The sequence below is a fragment of the Canis lupus genome, chromosome 2 (assembly GCF_011100685.1).
Source record: "Canis lupus familiaris isolate Mischka breed German Shepherd chromosome 2, alternate assembly UU_Cfam_GSD_1.0, whole genome shotgun sequence".
In the NCBI taxonomy this organism is placed as follows: domain Eukaryota; kingdom Metazoa; phylum Chordata; class Mammalia; order Carnivora; family Canidae; genus Canis; species Canis lupus.
In genome coordinates, this window is record NC_049223.1 from 82,596,248 (window position 1) to 82,614,868 (window position 18,621).

An 18,621-nucleotide genomic window follows, 5' to 3' on the forward strand; every position below is an offset into this window, starting at 1 on the left:
TCTTTCCATGATTTTGCTGCTATTTCAGATTCCCTTGCTACACCATGGACCATCAACTATCAGGGCAGCATAAATCCTAGTTTATTGTCATCTAAAATGTAATATTGTAATAAACACGTAGCATCTAAAAATGTGGCATAAAGTTTCTGTGGTGTGAAAATAAATTCCCAAATTTCCCTCTAGCACCATATGGACATATGTGTGGAAGCTCCATCAGTTTGATAGAGACAATTCCATGCACACATGACCCATCCTAAGAGATGCTCCTTGCCTTCACAGCCCAGCCATGGACAGGAGTCCAGCTTTTCCTGAGTCTCATTTCCAACCGTACCCAGATCTTTGCGTGGGAAATTCTGAAAGCAAATTTCAACGTTTTAGAACCTTCCCTAAAATCCTGCCTTATGGGTTTTACAAAGATGGCAGAGACCTCAGAGGAGGTGACCTTTCATTATTAGTATAAAAAGTACCTAGACTCAAGCTTATCAGAGGAGCAGCACTGCAGTTTTATGTGTCACCCTCTGTTTGAGCCAGGAAGGTGACTTGTAGAGGCTCTGTAACCGATGAGCTTGTCCCCAAGCCTGGCAATGCCTACCAGTTACATTTAAATTTATTTAAAAAACAAAACAAAACAAAACTTTAGAAGACCAAAATCACCACAGCAGAATGAGAAGAGGGCTCGTACAAGTTATGCAAGAAGTCACAAGCGGAAAAAAAAAAAAAAAAAAAAAAAAGAAGTCGCAAGCGTTGGACCTGCTGGTGCCACAGTCTTGCATCTGAGGCAGGAGAGTAAGCACTGCCTTTCCAAATGCCCAGGACGGACGGTACCGGGGCACAGGGACTGCTGGAGGAGATAAGCTGAGACTCCTCTGAATAATCACCTCACCCCCGTGGCTTCCTGCTTAGCTGAACTAAACTCTTTAGCATCCATTTAAGTATTTCTTTCTCCTGTGACCTGTAAAAGGTGGAAATCTGACAGCATGAATAGACTTGAACACATCCCCAGGTGATTTTCTTCGGTGGAAAACTTTGCCTCTTCGTTGTCGCTCTCATGTCAGAGCTGCTTCTTGGCTTTGCCACAGGGTAGGGACATTGCCGTTCTTGCTCCTGTATGGGGTCGCATTTCAAAAAATACTACGAGAAACCTGTCCCCAGGGGCAGGGGGTGCTACTAACAGCCACAGCCAGCATCTGTGACCTTGAGAGCCACCCACCCTTCTGGTGCCTCAGTCTGTGTGATGTCAGGGCAAGATCCTTCCTAGGGGTGTGTTGACAGGGGGCAGTGAGGGCATGACCTTGAGGCCTGCTGCAGCCAGAAAGCACCAGATTCCTGCACTAGTACTAACTACCAGGTCTGTGCCGTGAGCACGGTGTGGGCTTCAGAAAGCACATGGAGGGATGGAAAGTGCTAGAAAAGGGAGAGATCCTCCTTCCAGTGTATGGCTGTCATGAATGTGTATCAATTACCTGACTCCTAAGGTCTCCTTCCCCAAAACAAGCTGAGGAGTCGTCCCTCCCTCCCTATTTGTTGGGAGCCTGAGCCAGTTTTCCTCTGGCGGGGGCTCTGCTCCAGACCACACTTCCCCATTTGAGACCAGTCCAGAGAGCGACAGTGTGTGCGGCTCAAATGGCCGTCAACTCATGGTAAATTTGCTCAGTGTCACCGGAAGTTAATCAGAAGGCATCATCAACCGCGGAGAGTGCTTTTCTAGACCATCCTAGGACAGAAAAATCACTCTACCCAGGGGGCCATCACACGGAGTCTTGGATCCTGGCAGGAACCCCGTCTGCCTCCCGGCCCCCAGGCTTGTCTCCTGCTGCTCACCCCACGTCCTGCTGCTCTTCTCCCTCGCGCTTGGCAAGGGGAATATGTGGTTTTGGCAAATATGCTTTCAAGTGCCCTGAACACAAATAAGAGAAAGAAAGGCTGATGAGGAAGGGAAAGGGGACAGGAAGGGAGGCTTCTCACCTACCACTTACTTTGCCAACAGGGAGAGAGTAGAAGCGTAGAGGATGAGAAGATAGGAGGAGAGGAGGGGATGGCGGGGTGGGATGGAGGGAGGAGAAAAGAAAAGGAAAAGAGAAGAGGAGGGAAGAGCCAGGAAAGGGCGGGCCAGAGGATGGAGCGGACGGCACTGATGGCCCGGCCAGCCCTTGACTTGGGCCAGGCCGGAAGCACGCGCTGGCGCAGGGAGGGTGGTTGGGCGGTTAACTTTTGTTGTTAAAGTCTTGCTTCCTCCCTTCCTAGAGACGGGCCTCTGGGAAGGGTGCATCGGGGCCCTGGCCTTGCTCTTAACAAGCCCTACCTTCAAATCCAGGCTGTTCCAGGGAGAAAGGCCTGGCATGCAGCACTCCGCACCCCGGGGCCTGGGCAGCAGAATCCGGGCCCTTCCTCGCTGCCCTGGAGCCGAAGGACAGCGCCCGGGGCCCACAGAGTCTCTGCCTTTGGGTGCCCAGCCTTCCAGGAGAGGATCTTGCTGCCAACAAAGCGATCTTATTGTTTTCCCAAGCATTTGTTCACCTCTTAATAAATAATGATATTAGGTCTTTGGGGGGAAGGAGGAGAGAACTGCCAATAGGAGATTTAATTTGCTATAATCAACCCCTCTTAGCATGCAGAGTCACACAGGACGAGTAAAAGAATTAATCTCTACCAGAAAGAACTGCCTCTTCGGTGTTATGAATCTAATCACTCATGAGGCTGAGTTGGCACTTCGGGTTTAGCCAGAGCTCCAAGGAACAAAACCCACAAGATCGGGCTTCAGATGTGGTCTGAAGGGGACACGTTATTGAATTGGGGGGGGGAGTGCTGCGGACTACAAGGGGAATGGAACGCAAACAGAGGAACCCTGCCTCTTTTAGACACCCCCGAGATGTTCAGATAGACAGTTAGGGAATTTATAAACAACTGCAGGCCTCTGGGCTGCCCGCGTGAGACGTTCCTCCTTGCTTCCATTCTCCAGAATGGACTGTCACACCTGCCAATCACGCCCGGCACCCCTATTATACTTGGGAGATGTGTTTGCGCTGCGCCTACTGTTTTATAATCCTCAGAGGTGGAATTTCATAGCCCAGCAATGCTTTTGCCTTTGACATTCTCCTAAGCAGGATTTATTGCTTCCAAGACAGATGTGACTTGAATCGATTATGCCTTTTAAGCGGCCTCCAGATTCTCTGGAATACTTTGTGCCTGACTTCATTCAACTCGCAGGCTGATGTCAGAGCATTTCATCATAATCTAATGCTATTAAGAGTCCTCTGGGTGTGGAAGTGAGCAGGCTATTATACCAACCAAGTTAAGGGATGTGGTTACTACTCTTGAGAAGCCTGCGTCCTCCGACACGCAAGCCAATTGCACATCTATTAATACCACAAAATGCAGCTGAAGGGAAGGGGCACACAGAATTTCTATTCACATTCTGTTGACCTCCCATTATTGATGAACTCGGAATATGAAATAAGTACATTCACTCGTCTTTGCAATTGAGGTAAGAAGCAATGTCAAACCATGAACGGAAAATCACTGAATTTTCAAAAATGCTCAATAGACAGTCTCCTTAAAAACTGCGTATCTCTAGCTATCTCCTTCAAAACTGAAAACCACACATCACCCCTGGCCATACCCAAAATGTTGGGGTGCCTTAGCATTTTATAAGTTGGGCAGCACTAATCTTAAACGGACATGCTCTGAGCCTGAGGGCATTAAGTAACATGAGTCTAATTGACTTTAGCCACAGACCTAGAGATAACCACAAATAATGTTTCAAAAAGTTAGTGGTCTGGGGAGAAAAGAAATGAGGGTGGTATTTTTAGACCAAACTAATCACAATTTGCCTCATCCTACATTAGTCTGAAAGACAAGAGGGAAGAGTCTTTGAGCAAAAGTAGACAAACAAATGATGGGTCCAAGACACCACAGCACTTCTGCTACCTGACCTTCTGTTTTCTGCCCCCTCAGGAGGACTTAACCCACCCTCCTTTTTGAGGCATGACTTTAGGGGAATATCCACCATACCCTGCTCCATTTCATCTGGCCATGTAAGTGAGAAGATTCCAGCAGGCATTGATTGGGGATGAGGAGAGAATGAGATAGTAAGACGCTCCTACACAGTAACCACATTTTATGGGATATTGTAGTCTTATTATATTTAAAAAAGGGGTAAATGGTGACCAACACCATGAAGGATGACAGTTGTCAAATGAATCCAGCATTGCAGGTGGGGGGTGGGGGGGGGAATGTTTTCTTAAGCAATATTGAACACTTCTGAAATTCCTTCTAGACATGAGTGAAGGAGAGAAAAAAGAATGGTTTTTTATCTCCTCAGATTTTGCGAACTAGAGTTTACACAATATATCTGGGGAATTATTTAGCTAGTTCCCTTGGCTGGTGTGTTAGCTATAGGATTGGGCCCAGGCACTGAGGAAAGCTAATCCTTTCAAGGACAATTTGCTCTCTTTTATTTGGTAAATTGTTCGAATTTCCCCTTTTTTGCCCCAAGTCTTAAAATTAGCTGTTAGAACTTCAGAAACTTTCCTTTTTCCACCAGGCAGGCTCAGGAAGAAAGGAGAAGTGGAATGGGCTGCTCATAATAAAGGGGAGAAGGGAGAACAGTGAATAAAAATGAAAGGCTTTGCATAATTTGGGTCATCTGAACAGAGGGCCTCAAAACTCCCATGGGGCAGCTTCCGGCATTGACAGGTAAGAAACGCACCAAAGCCCTGCCAGTTAAAGTCTTACTGGTACAAGATACCGGCTTCACGATTGATTTAAAAAATCAAACATAAAACACCACCATGGTAGAAACAAAAGCAAAGAAACCACAGTTCAAAATCTGATAACAGAGCAGAACACAGGAAACCACCAACCACTCTGACCTCACTGCTGTCGAACAGAAAACAAGCTCAGGAAGAAAGCTCCAGGGCAAACTAATACAGAATCACCAAAACCAAAGAACATTTTCTGAAACATTTCTAGATACTGAGGGGGTAGACATGACAATAAAATCTAGTTCGGCTTGGCTTCACGAACACAGCAAACTACCACTTTTCCTAAAACACCTGGTGTTTGCCTACCAACATATCTGGGGAGACCCACCAACAAAGCCAGAAGGAGTATATCGATTACCTTTAAATATTTCAATAAAATAGTGCACGAGGAGAAATCTTGAAGAGGAATCTCAACAAAAGCATGCAATGAGCTAAATCCCTTCTGTAATTAATTCATTGTGAGCCTTAAAACACACACACACACACGCATACAACAGTGCTGATTCGCTTACTGGTGGTGCATCAAATGTACCAAAATATTCATTAGCTGCTCAGTGATGCTTCTTGGGATCCATATCGCTCCACTCCAAAGCATTTGCCAGCTTTGATGCCTGCCAAGTTTGTATGTAAATGGATTTTCACTTTTCCAAGGCTAATGAGAGATCTGTTAAATTCTCAGAAACAACACATATATTCTTTTTAAGCCCTATTACTTTGACTTAAAACCAAGCTATTTCAATACTAAATCCCAAATAATTCCTAATCAGAAATCTACCACCCTGTATATCAGAATGTCTGCGACGTGGCTGTTTACCACAAAGGCGGTTTCCAGTAAGTGTGGTAGTCGAACAGTTTTGCACAATTTCTACCAAAAAGAAAACAAACAGAAAGATACCACGGACTCATCAATCTCTGTACCTGAGCATCCATTAAGAGGTGTCTCATCAGTATCATGGAACTCTTCAGAGTCTCTTTCTCAGTGGGTAGAAAGGGGTCTTTGTCCTCTTCTAGCGCCTTCGACTTGGTGACAATAAAATGGGATATCTGGTCATTTAGGGTGTGCAGTGACTGCACAGCTACAAAAAAAAAGAGAAAGAAGGAGAGAGTGATCAAAACAGGTAACTTTCAAAGAGAACTTGGCTAGTACTTTTAAAGGGAGAACTAGAGGTGTGCGTATAAGGTACAAGCCATGGAGGTACTGAGAAGCCAGGATATCCCCGAAGCTCTCCAACACATATGTTTAACAGCTAACAAGTATTTATTGAGTGCTCACCAAACACTAAACCTATATGGAGTGCTTGGGGTATAATGGCAAGCAAAGGCAGACACGACGCCTACCCTCATGGAGCGGCCAGTCCTGTTGAGAAAACTGAAAAGAAACAAGTCAGGGAACACTTCCCTGAAGATGACTTTGTGGTGTTTGTAAATTACAGAGATTAACAGGGCATGACGGGACAGTCCTAGAGTAGATTTACATTTATGGTAATAAACTTGGCTACTTTACCTCTAAGCAGATGGCCTCCATCATTAAAGTATATGAAGGGACAAAGGCCATGTTTTCCAGTCAGTGCTGCATGTGTGCTGGGAGGATTATTATTTCTCTGTAATTCACATAGCGCTTGCCATCTGACCTGTTATAAATTCAAAGATTTCATTTATCTATAATGCTTGTTGCCTCTTTCTCTACAGTCTCTACAGTGCATTCAGGAAGAGCAGAGATTTTTTTAAAAATCTTTGTGTATGGTGATATCCCCAACAACTAAGGCAGTGACTAGCAAATAGGAGGTGCTCTATAAACATTATAGAATTTCTTTATTTCTCCTTGAATTCAAATTTCTTTACTTATGGGATTTGTGTAGGTTTCAGGTAAACCTAGCCTCTTGAACCAAGAAAAGTAAAGCTTAGGCATCCTCAGGAAAACCACTGTACCAACCACAGTTCTGAAGATGAAAGTTATCATCAAAAACTCATATACAATAGAATAACTCCGAGCACTTCTGATTCTGACCAGGAGGGAGTAAGAGGGTTCAAATTACCCTCTTGCATAAATAACTAGAAAACTTTGCGATATCTTCCCAACAAGTATTTTTAGACCTCAAACAACTGGCAGCATAATACTGTGATCCTTTAGAAAAGAGAAGAAAAAAAAAGTCGAGTCCTATCATCACCAGGCATTCTGTAATAAAGGGATGGCTAGACTTCAGCATAGGAACAAGAACCCAAGGACAGTCCACTGATCACACTGAATTGAGAAGACAGAGACTGGGAAAGCTACATTTGCTACAGTCTGTAAGACAAAGAACTGAAGGGGAGGGAGCTGCACAGAGATCTCCAGAAATCTGCACAAGGGTCCCTTTGAACTCTTGGCTGAGTGTCAAACCTGTGTATGAGAAGGATGAAACCCTCCGTGAACAGGCAAGAAAAAATTCCAGAAGAGAAGAGTTCTAGGTCTGAGCAACTCTAAACCAAATGATTCCATGAGATCTCACAGAGCCACAAATTGTGCACATGCTCATCAGCCAAAGTGAATGGGCTTTGCTGGAATTCAGGGCACATTCAATAAAGACTCCAGAAGGATCATGCTTTAGAAATGAAGCTAAATAATCCATAGAATAAAGGCTACTCTAGGCCTATCCAAAAAGAGTTTAAAAGTAAGCCTGAAAGAATCAAACTGATCTGCAAGTAACTAAAATACCTTCCAGGGGGGGAAAAATGGAGCATCTTTTGTGTAGAAGTATGACAAGATCTAGCACCCAAAAGTACAAAATTCACAATGCTCAGTATTCAATAAAAAATTACCAGACATGTAAAGAAGCAAGAAAGTGTGACTCATAGCCTGGAGAAAAATCAGTATATAGAAACAGACCCATAAATAACAAGTGATAGTATTAGCAAGCATGGCTATTAAAACAGCTATTATGGATGTGTTTTGCATGTTCAAAGTGGTAAAATAAAACATGATTATAATGAGGAGAAAAATAGAATATTCAAATCAGAACCAAATGGAGCTTCTAGGAATGAAAAATGCAGTATCTAAAATGAAATTTTTACTGAGTGAGATTAATAGCAGATTAAAATGCAGAAGAAAAGACCAGTGGATTTGATACTATAGCAATAAAACTCTCTAGAATGAACAGAGCCTCTCTGACAATATAAAGCTGTCTGACATACATGCACTTGGAGTCTGGGGGTGGGGTGAGGGCAGGGACTGAAATAATGTTTAAGGAATTAATGGACAAAGTGTTTTCCAAATTTGATAAATTATAAACATATAAATACCAGAGTCTCAATAAACCCCAAACAAGACAAACACAAAGAAAACTGCATCAAGGCAGATTATAACCAAATTGCTAAACACACACACACACACACACACACACACACACACACAGTGAGAATGAGAAAATCTTAAAATCGGCCAGAGAAAAGGCAATATTGCATTCAAAGGAACGAAGATAAGAATGATGTCAGACTTGTAATAAGAATCTATGCAAACCAGAAGATAATCTGTGCATCTTTAAAATACCGAAAGAAAAAAGACACTTGTCAACCTAGAATTCTATAACCAACAATATCCTTCAGTAATGAAGGTGAAACAATGACTTTTTTAGATAAACAAAAGTTGAGAGGAAAATTTTAGTTTACAAAAATGTAAAAAAAGAAGGCTTAAAAGGAACAACATGTAACATATAAAGACTTTTTCCTTCCCATCTTTTAATTCATTTAAAAGATAATAGATGTTTGAAAGTAAAACAATAATTTACGAGGTTAACATATATAAAAGTAAAACATATGACAGTACAAAGAATGAGAATATTCACAAACACATAAAGTACAATATTATTTGAAGGTGGACTGTGTTGTCAGATATGCAGTGTAAATCCTATAGTAAGTACTACAAATAATAAATAATAAAGAAACAAATGATGGTTTTGAACTACAGAGAATCAAACTTGGAAACCAGAGCATAGTGTCGCAACCGTAAGCCACAGAGTAGAAAGAATATAGGATATGACATCAGAGAAGTTCCTCACCGCTCAGGAAGACTCTCAAATCCTGCCCTGGACTGGGGGAGGACCTTGGCCCAGACAGGGAAAGATGAACAAGAAAGTATGAGGCTGATTCCCGTGTCCCCGAATCTTCATTCTCTGAAGGAGATAGTTAGAAACACCCAGATAGATTTGGGGATTTGAAAGCTGAAGTGACTTACTGTCTTATGTCCTGCCCCAGGCATATGGATGGGGCACTCGGCATGCACATGTCAGTATTTGTGTAGAAATGATAACTACATGGTCTACTCTGCCAGGGAAGATCGGAGATTGCACTACTGCTTTACCACCATCATCCCCCAACCTCCAGTCTTTTCTAGCATCCTGGGGGACGAAACCATTTCCATTGAGTTCATGGAGCAGGCACACATCCCCAAGACAGGACAACACAGAAGCCTCCCGACAACCCAAAAAGAGGGGGAAGTGGGTGGACACCTGGGTGGCTCAGCAGTTAAAGTGTCTGCCTTCAGCTCAGGGCCTGATCCTGGAGTCCCGGGATTGAATCCTGCATCGAGCTCCCTGCACGGAGCTTGCTTCTCCCTCTGCCTGTGTCTCTGCCTCTCTCTCTCTCTCTCTTTCCTCTCGCTCACTCTTGAATAAATAAATAAAATATTAAAAAAAAAAGAAGGGGGCGTGGGTAAAGAGCAATCTGAATTTATTTGATAACTACCCAGAAAAGATACTAAGTTTTCAGCCAGAAGTGCTGAGTTACCATTAGTGAAAATGCAGGTTCCAGATCGAAGCTGAGTTCTGTTGCAGAAAGTTAAAAACAACAAATGACTTTTTCAGTATGGACCCTAAATTTTTCGACTCTCTGTATTTCCTGCCAATAGGAAAGTTGGGGTACAGGTAAGAAAACTGAAGCTCTAAAATATGCCCTAGGGGCACCTGGGTGGCTCAGTCTTAAGCATCTGCCCTCAGCTCAGGTCCTGATCCCAGGGTCCTGGGGTCAGGCCCTGCATCAGGCTCCCTGCTCAGCAGAGGGCCTGCTTCTCCCTGTCGCTCTGCCTGCTGCTCCCCTTGCTTGTGCTCTCTCTCTCTGTCAAATAAATAAATAAATCTTTAAAAATAAAATAAAAATATGCTTTAAACTTCACTTTGTCCTAAATGCGAAAGACAAACTGCAAGAGGTAAGGACTCCCTCTTCTGCTCAAAGAATAGACACTTCCATTAAAGAACCTACCATATTGTGTTACAACTGCTTACAAATCCATCTGTGGTAGATTTAATGATTAGTTCCAAAACCCGTCTCTGAATCTATTCCTACAAAACCCTCCCTCCTCATGACTCTCCTTGGTGGAGAAACATACTTCCTGCCTTAAATAATATCAGGTTTTTCCAAATGACTTGCTTTAGCCCATTGCATGTGAGCAGACACGAGCTATGCCATGTCCAAGCAGAAGCGTTAAGAGCAATTTTGTGGTTCCACCGTGACTCTTTTCCCTTTGCCATGAGAAGAGCTCAGATCCCAGGATGCAGAAAACATGTACGTGAAAAGCAAACTTTCACTACTGACAAACACCCAAGACTAGGGGGGCTATTTGTTACTAGCGCACAACCTAACGAATGTTGTTTCATAGTCTCTGGACTAGATGATGACTCTCTTGAAGGCAAGAATAGAACTTTGTTCACCATTTATCAAGGGTGTCTAGCACAGGAAAGCCACTCGGGAAATGTTTATTGAAAGAGTAAATACAGCTGGTTTGACGGTTCAGATTCTAAAGCCAGTTGGCTTGGGTCTCAAGGCTGCCTGCCCCTCTGACTAGCTATAATAAGAATAATGACAACAATTATGGTTTATCGAGTCCCTATCATATGTCAGGGGCTTATAAAACCTTTGTGCGACTGATGGTTCACTGATAACGTGGGCCCTGGGGTCAGAAGCCTGAGCTCTGACTTTTACTAAGCAGGTGAATTTGGACAAGTTCCTTTATATCCCACAGGGCCCGGCGTGTTGTAAGTTCCCAACGAATGTTGGCTGCTGTTCTGGTTAAAGATCTGTTAGAGATGGGGAATCTGAAGCCCAGAGAGGTTCCCACAACAGGGATGAGGCCCAAGGCCATGACTCTCCAACGCCTCTTCTCACGATCTTGCCATGATGCCACACTTTGGGTCCAGAATAACATCATGAGAGACAACACCACCAAGTGGCGTGCTAGACCCCCAACACCAGTCACGTGGGGCACAATAAAAGTAAGGGCAAGGAACATTTCTAGACTTTTTTTTTTTATTTTTATTTTTTATTTTTAAAATGCATTATTTTTATTTTACTTTTTTTTATAAATTTATTTTTTATTGGTGTTCAATTTGCCAACATATAGAATAACACCCACTGCTCATCCCATCAAGCGCCCACCTCAGTGCCCGTCTAGACTCCTTTTTTAAGCAGATGTAAAACAAGCAGATGGCAGAGTGCCTGGCACACAGTAAACATTCCATGTGCTCAAAATGGCTAGGATCTGAGCACGCTTCTGGATGTTTCCTTGCCTCTACTTCTTGAACCCCTCCTCTCCATCACACAGTTCCTGGGCCGACAGTCAGCAGCAGCAGTGGTGGGGATATTATAGCAAACGTCTACGGGCGACTCTGCATGGCAAGCGCAGAGCTACAGGCTTAACAGGCACCGCCTCAGTTAATCACCAGGACAATTCTATTGAAGTGAGTGCTATTGTTTTGCTCCCATCTTACAAACAGAGGAACTCAGATGAAGTGTCACCCAGGATTACCTGCTTAGTCGGTGAGGGGGACAGGACTGCTACCCGGGCAGCGAGTGTGCCCATTGTGCTGCCCCCACTCTGCAGGCCACTTGCTGCTCTGTCCCAGGCTCCTCTTGGGCTAAACCCAGCTGCCTGTCTGGTTCCCTGTCTGGTTCTCCCATCCCGCTCTCACCACCACCCTTAGGACACGGCCAAGGGCTCACACTGATGTATTTCCCCCGGGGCCAGGGACCACCCAGGCCCAGCCTCCAAGTACAGTGACAGACTGGGCGTGGAGCGGCACCTGGGGAGCCCTGCACATTCCCAGGTGAAGAAACAGGCAAGATCACAGCTCCCCGAAGACACTGCGGCAGTTTGAGGGTATTGACCCTGGAGCTCGGCTGCCTGGGTCTCGGCGCCGTCTGCCCCTCCAGCTGTCAGGAGCTTGGAGGAGTTACTTGACCCCTCAGTGTTCCCATCTGCAAGTGGGGAGGATAACAGGAACAGCTTCCTAGGGTGACTCTGAATTATAGGAGGCAGTTTGCACAAAGCCCCCGAACACAGCATCTGTCACATGACAATTCTATGCAAAGCTCTATTATGATTATTTTTTTTTTCTATTATGATTATTAATCCACAGCCTGTACCTCAAGTCTTCAACCTGATGTTAACCAGTTGCTATGTTTATAACCGGGGATAATCGTGAACTCCTCGTTACATAAATCAGCCAAGATGGTCTGAATTGTTTATTTCTTCACTGCAGGCTGAGACCCATTAATTCAAAAGCCAGCAGGTGCCAAACTCAAAATTTTTACATATCCACTTGTGCTAAATATAGCCCAAATAGGCAGATTTTTAGCTATTTGGAGCCCATCTCCTCTGCGTGCCCCACAAAACTGCACCCAGTCTCTGCTAGCCATGGAAAAGACAAGCCTAAGCGGCTCTCTGACCCCCAGAACTGTGCTGCTAGGTGCTAGGTGACATCTCCTAGATGCCCAAGTCCCCTCTAGGATCCCCCTCTCCCCTGGCGCGTTCCTCTGCCCTCCTCGAGCTCTCCAGGAGGTCACCTGCTGTGAGGGACTTCCTGGAATCCAAAACTTGTCAAAGCCTCACCCAAAAAAGCCTGCGTGTGCTACTGCCACCTAGGGGTCATGTCTTTTTCCTTGAGGAGCCCCCAGATCCTTGGGACCCCCTATATTTCATTTTGTGTTACCAGTTACAAATTGTCTAGTGCTTCGTAGACAGTAAATACGTAAGAACAGCAAGTGGACCGATTGGAAGGAATGACAACAGGGAGGAATATTTTTCCCCTTGTGTCTCGGCGTGGAGCTAATCTTCAGGGTTCTTCGGCTTGTGCGATGGGTACCTTACGTGTGTCGGGTTAGCATCTTTCTCCAGTGTGTTCTCATAAAAGGAGCTATCTCAAAAAAAAAAAAAAACTATCTCTCCTTTTCCTGGAAACACGATCCCCACTTGTAGTCCAGGGAGGGCTGGTCCTATTCTGAGGTCCCGGAGGTAGGCACACGGTCCAGACCCGGACCATCTAAAGCTTTTCATTTCCCTGGCAATGGAGGTTGGCTCAGAAGAAGTGTAACCTAAACATGGTCAATCAGATTTAATCCCAGGACCACTTGCTAGAACTATGAAGAGGTAGAGCGTATCCTTGTTGGTTGCTATTGCTACACTGGTAGCAGTACGGAGCAGCTGGTGGCCTTTGTAGCCATCATTTGAGGAGCCTCCCCACCCACCTGAGAATAAAATCACCTGAGCCAAGGGATAATTATCACTGACGAATAGGGGGAAAGATTCCTGACCGCATCATTACAGCATCGGGATTCAGTCACCGACTTCTCATTTACGTGGGTCAGCAAATTCCCTTCTTTCCATTAGCCCCTCTGGGTTGAGTTTCTGTCATTTGCAATCAAGAAGCCCGATTACGATAAAGAAGCCTGTACTTTTCTTATTGCAACAGTAATTTATGTGATTATTTCTTTAACGTATGCTTTCCTCTGTGGCAGACTCAAATGATCCTAAATTTTGTGTTACTCCTTCCATTGAGACGTAGGGCATAAATCCCCTCCCAGGAGTCTGGCTGGCTTTAACGACACAGTTCACCATTATTAGTAAGGGGTAGAAGTGACATTGTGGGATTTCTAAGGCTAGGTCGTAAGAGGTCTTGCAGCTCCTGCTTGAGATTTCGGAACAACTGCCCTGAGAGAAGCTACCTGCCGTGTAAGAAGTCTGACCGCCACGAGACCACCATGCCTGAAGGAAGCCCACACACATAGACTACGTGGGGGAGGAGAGAGATGCCTGGCCAGCCTCAGTTCTTCCGAGCAGCTAGCCAGACCAGGTTCCAGATGTCTGAATAAAGAAGCCTTCTTGAATATTCCAATCCTAGAGGAGGCAATGTAGAGAAGAACCAGGGAATCTCGCCATCTTCCATAACTGATGCTTCCGACACATGGCCCCGGCCATCTCTACCATTCAAGTCACCCAAGATATGGCCCCTGCCACTCTGGAGCAGGGCTGAACCACTCCTTGACACCATACCCAAATTCCTGGCCCACAAAACTGTGAGTATGGCAAGGTATTGACTCACACCATTCAGTGTGGGGATGGGTCACTATGCAACACCAGGTAACCGTAAGACCTTCACCGAGTCCTAAGTTCCCAGAGGCCAGCAACAGGGTTTACTCAATTAATCACTATATACCCAGCATCTCGCACATAGTAGCACTTGAACAAACCAATATTTATCCAGAAGTATTTAAAAAAGAATAACTGGGGAAAAAAGGCAACCTCACCCCATTCTGTCCACCCCCCCCCCCGCTACCCCATTCATAATACCCTAGAATCGGGTATTATGTACACTCTGCTCCATTTGGCATATAGAAATCTCAACCAAATAATACTGTTCTTAAAATGTATGATGGATTATGGAATGAAGAGCCATATATATGCTTTCTTACCTACCTGAGGTTAGGAAATTGAGTCATAAAACCAGTTTACTTGCTTGGTGGCTCGGAATGTGAAATGATGTTAAATTTATTGCATGTTATTCTGGTCTACAAATTTGAAGAAACACGTATTTCTATAGCAGGCTTATTTATATAAAGTGCTCATTTGAATTTCACTGTACATTAATGAGTATTTATTTAGGTTTCAGATAAGGATGGTACATTCATGGGTTGGTGGAAGAAAAAATAACAAGTTCCAACATTTTGTGTCATTAGCAAAAATAGAAGGTACACATAAAATTTCTTAATGTTTTCTGAAGAGAATAACAGCTTACCACACTGTGCCTCTATTTTTATAGATCGGATGAAGTATAGAACATGAAATAATAATAATATGACCCTAAACACTCATTTTATGCAGACGAGTCCAGATGTCACCGAGATGGGCCATTGTACATTTTTATAGAAAAATATACCAAATGAATCATATCATGGGGCACAGCCTCGCCACCAGAAGCTCCGTGGGTTTTATGATCTTGTCATTTATATGGTCCATAGATGTGAACTAATGATCAAATTTATCCCTACATGTTAAACAACCTTTGCTTTTCACGTATCTCAAATTCTGTGATGTATTTTGCATTAAAATGCTCACGAGTTTCCAGTTCTTGCTTTAATATGGTCTCATTAAACAAATGAAGCCTAAATAATTCAGGTATTTTTTTCCCCCCGTCGTTACAATAAAACTCATTCCGCAAGTCAAAAGTTGATGCTGGAGGAGAGGATGTGGAATTGAAACCCTCGTATGTCGCCAGTGGGAATGTCAAGTGGTACAGCCGCTGTGGAAAACAGCCTGGCAGTTTCTCAAGAAGTTAAACTCAGAAGGTTAAAGAATCTCAGTAAGTTAAAAATTTCCAAGTGACTCAGCAATTCTACTCTTAGGTAAGTAACCAAAAGGACTGAACACAGGTGTCCAAGCAAACACTCGCCCATAAGTGTCCGCAGCGGCCAAAGGTGAAAACGACCCATATGCCCATCAGCTGATAAACGGATACACAAAATGTGGTGCCCATACAACGGAATATTATTTGGCCATAAAAAGGAACGGCGTTCATGCTCTCACATGCTACACATCATACACACCGTAACATGGACGAACCTCAAAACGCAGGCGACATGGAAGAAGCCACAAAAAGCTACACGTTGAATGACCGCATTTATATGAAAGGTCTCAAATGGGCAAATCCACAGAAAAGGAAAGCAGATGAGTGGTTGCCAGGGACTGCGGGGATGCAGGCGAGAGTGACCGGGTTCTCTTTCCTGGTGACGGAGATATTCTGGTCCTAAGTGGTGGCGAGGGTTACATAACCTTGTGAGTACACCAAATTCCACTGAATTGTGCTCTTTGGAATGGTTAAGCGGTAAGTCTTATGTTAGGTATGTTCTATCGCGATTAAAACAATAAAACAAGGGTTGGGCAACCAGCTCAAGATCACAGATCTAAAACAAAACCGAAGTCCGATACTGGGACATGGAAGGATGACAACGTTGACTCCACAGTTAGAGTCTGTCTAATGGCGAGACGCAGACAGGATCCAGGATGTCACCTTGGCAGCACCGGGAAAGACGGAAGTTAGATAACTGGTCAGGGTCAAAAGGAAGCAACAAAATAAACCCTTAGGACCAAGATTCTTCAGGCTGATCGTGAATCTGCAGCCAACTTCTTTAAATGGATAGACGCGCAAGAGACCCCCAGTTACGTCGTGGGTGCTGAGAAACGCACGCAGGTTAGACGCGGCGCCGTATCGCAGTGTGGGTGACAATGCAGACCATGACAAGGGTGGTGGCAACGTGTACAGTGATGGGGAGGGAGCCAGGTACGGTGGTACAGAATCAGGCCCTGATGGAGCCCACAGGGCTTGAGAGCCAAAGGACTATGGGTCAATGGGGAGCTGGGGCGAGCCCCACAGAGGGGATGTGGTTGAGGCTAAACTTTGGAGGATAAATGTGACGGGGTCTTAGAGACCCGAACCCGTGGCCAGGGAGAAGCTTAGGGAGGTCCAGCCTGCCTCCCACTGAAGGGGGCATGCCTTTTAAGGGGCATGGGCCTTGGAGTCAGCCACCCTGAGCTCCATCCTGCCTCCATCTGTCACTAGCTGTGCACACTTGGGAAGGTGACTTCATCTCTCTGGGCATCACTTGTCTCATCTCTCACACGGAGGTGAAGCCGTGTCTGCTTCAGAGTAATGAAGCCTAAAATAATTAACGCAAATGAGGTCTCAGAAGGGTGCCTGGCCCCGAGCTAGTCTTCAGGGACAGGGCTCAGCTACCGTCACCGCGAGTAGTGCGCGGCCACCGCCTCGTTCCCACGAGCCTGGAGCAGGCCTGGCCCTCACCTGCCCTCAGAACCTGGCGGGGTGCGCGGGGCAGCTCTCAGGGATCCGGGCTCCTGGCAGCCTCAGAGGCTCGCTGGGGAGCCCTGCTGGGAACTCCCGTCGCTCCCCCAGCCCTGGCTCTGCCCACCTGCCTCGACGTCCTTCTCATTCCTCTCCTGGTCTGGAGCAGGGGGTGAGACACTGGCGCGGGCACGCCGTTTGGACGGACGGCCGCAGTCTGGGGTACAGTCCGGAGGGAGGAGGGCGGCTGGAGAGGCGAAGGGAGAAGCAGGGGACAGGAAGGTGGTGGGGACCACAGAGCAACGCGAAGCAGCGCCGGGTCCCCTCCTTTTCCTGAAGCCCACCTCCTCGGCCGCTTGATTCAAGCCCCGCGCCCGAGGTTCTCGGACCGCGCCCACCCTCCAGCCCTCTCCCCAGGCCTCAAGGCCCCTCCGAGGGCGCAGCAGGTGCAGTGACAACCCCTCCGCCCCGGGGGCTGCTGTTCCCACTTCTGGAACCCGTGGCACCGGGGCACCCTGTGGCACCAGCACGTCTCCTCCCATGCAGCTCCTGGCCCATCCTTCCACTGGGGAAACTGAGGCCCAGCAGCTGTAGGAACCTGGCCTCAGCCAGAGAACCACACGCCATGAAAGGGTCCACGGCCCTGGGGTCCTCCCCGCTGTGCCCAACAGACACATCGCGCTGGGTCAAAGGCAACGGCGAGCCATCCTACCTGAAGTCCAGTGTCCAAGCAACACCATCCTGTGGCCTGTGAGCAACGCCAGGTGCATGCACAGCACCCCGAGAAGGCTGCACACCTGCCGGCCCTGCCCCGGCACCGGCACCGGCACCAGCATGGACGCGCTCCCGCAGGTGGCAGGTGCTTTCCCTTGGCGCCCCCCCCCCAGGCCCCAGAGCCCCCATCCCCTTGGTCCAGAGGCCCCCTCCTCCTGTGCAAGCCCCATGAGCCCTGCCTCACCTGAACCTATGGAAGCCCCCGAACCGGGCGCAGCAGCCACGCTCTGACACACGGGTTTGGGCAGTCGCAGAGTCACAGGCCTCACCTGGCACAGTGGGACCCGCATCCCACCCCCCGCCCATGCCCTCATCCAGGCGGAGACTGCGGAGCTCAGGGATCCCGGCTCCAGGACCAGGAAGTGGCGCCAAGGGCCGTCAAACTCCTCACGGTGACAGAGGAGTGACCGTCCTAACCTGGGCCCGCAGGAAGGGGCTCGCCAGGGGCGGGAGGCTGACTTCCCTCCTGAAACCAACTAATTCCCCGAAAAGCAGCTGAGAGGCCATCAGGCTCCATAGGGGTGGGATCCGCTGGCGTCAGAAGGCCAGCTTTGTCCTGATTTCCGGATTTGTCCTCCTCGGCCCCCATCCCAGCCCACATCTGCATCCCAAGACCTTCCCTGCTTTGCTCCCTCTCCCTCCCTGTTTCACCAGGGTCGCTCCTGGGGTTCCTAAGTCCACCTTTGCATTCAGAGCAAGAACTCAGCTCCACTTTTCAAATGAGATGCTGGTCCCCTGTGCCGGGTGCAGGCAGCTGGCGCCCTCTCCCAGGGCCCTTCCAGGCGTTGGGGGCACTGACGCAGGCTGACTGTTCTTTTTAGGATAAAATACCTTGATGAGATCTGGAAGGGAGCACAATGTTCACATGAAATTTTCAGACAAAACACGAGATTTCAAAGAAGGTTCCAGCCCTGTCCTGACTTTGGTTGGGGCCGGGGCGGGGGGACGGAGGGGGTGTCCCAATTCCTTTGCTCTCCCTTAGC

At 46.7% G+C, this 18,621-nt stretch overlaps 1 protein-coding gene across 4 annotated transcripts in view; it reads right to left on the minus strand.

The window, feature by feature from the left end:
* The window catches only part of KAZN (kazrin, periplakin interacting protein), a 1,012,902-nt gene that overhangs the window by 774,066 nt on the left and 220,215 nt on the right, over positions 1 to 18,621 (minus strand). For all 4 annotated transcript variants that reach the window (XR_005356153.1, XM_038531936.1, XM_038531937.1 and 1 more), the window contains exon 2: positions 5,682 to 5,839. Coding sequence is in view for 3 of the 4 variants with exons in the window: in XM_038531936.1 (XP_038387864.1) it covers positions 5,682 to 5,839 (158 nt within the window). In the remaining variant the exon portion in view is untranslated. The remainder of the gene's footprint in view (positions 1 to 5,681; positions 5,840 to 18,621) is intronic.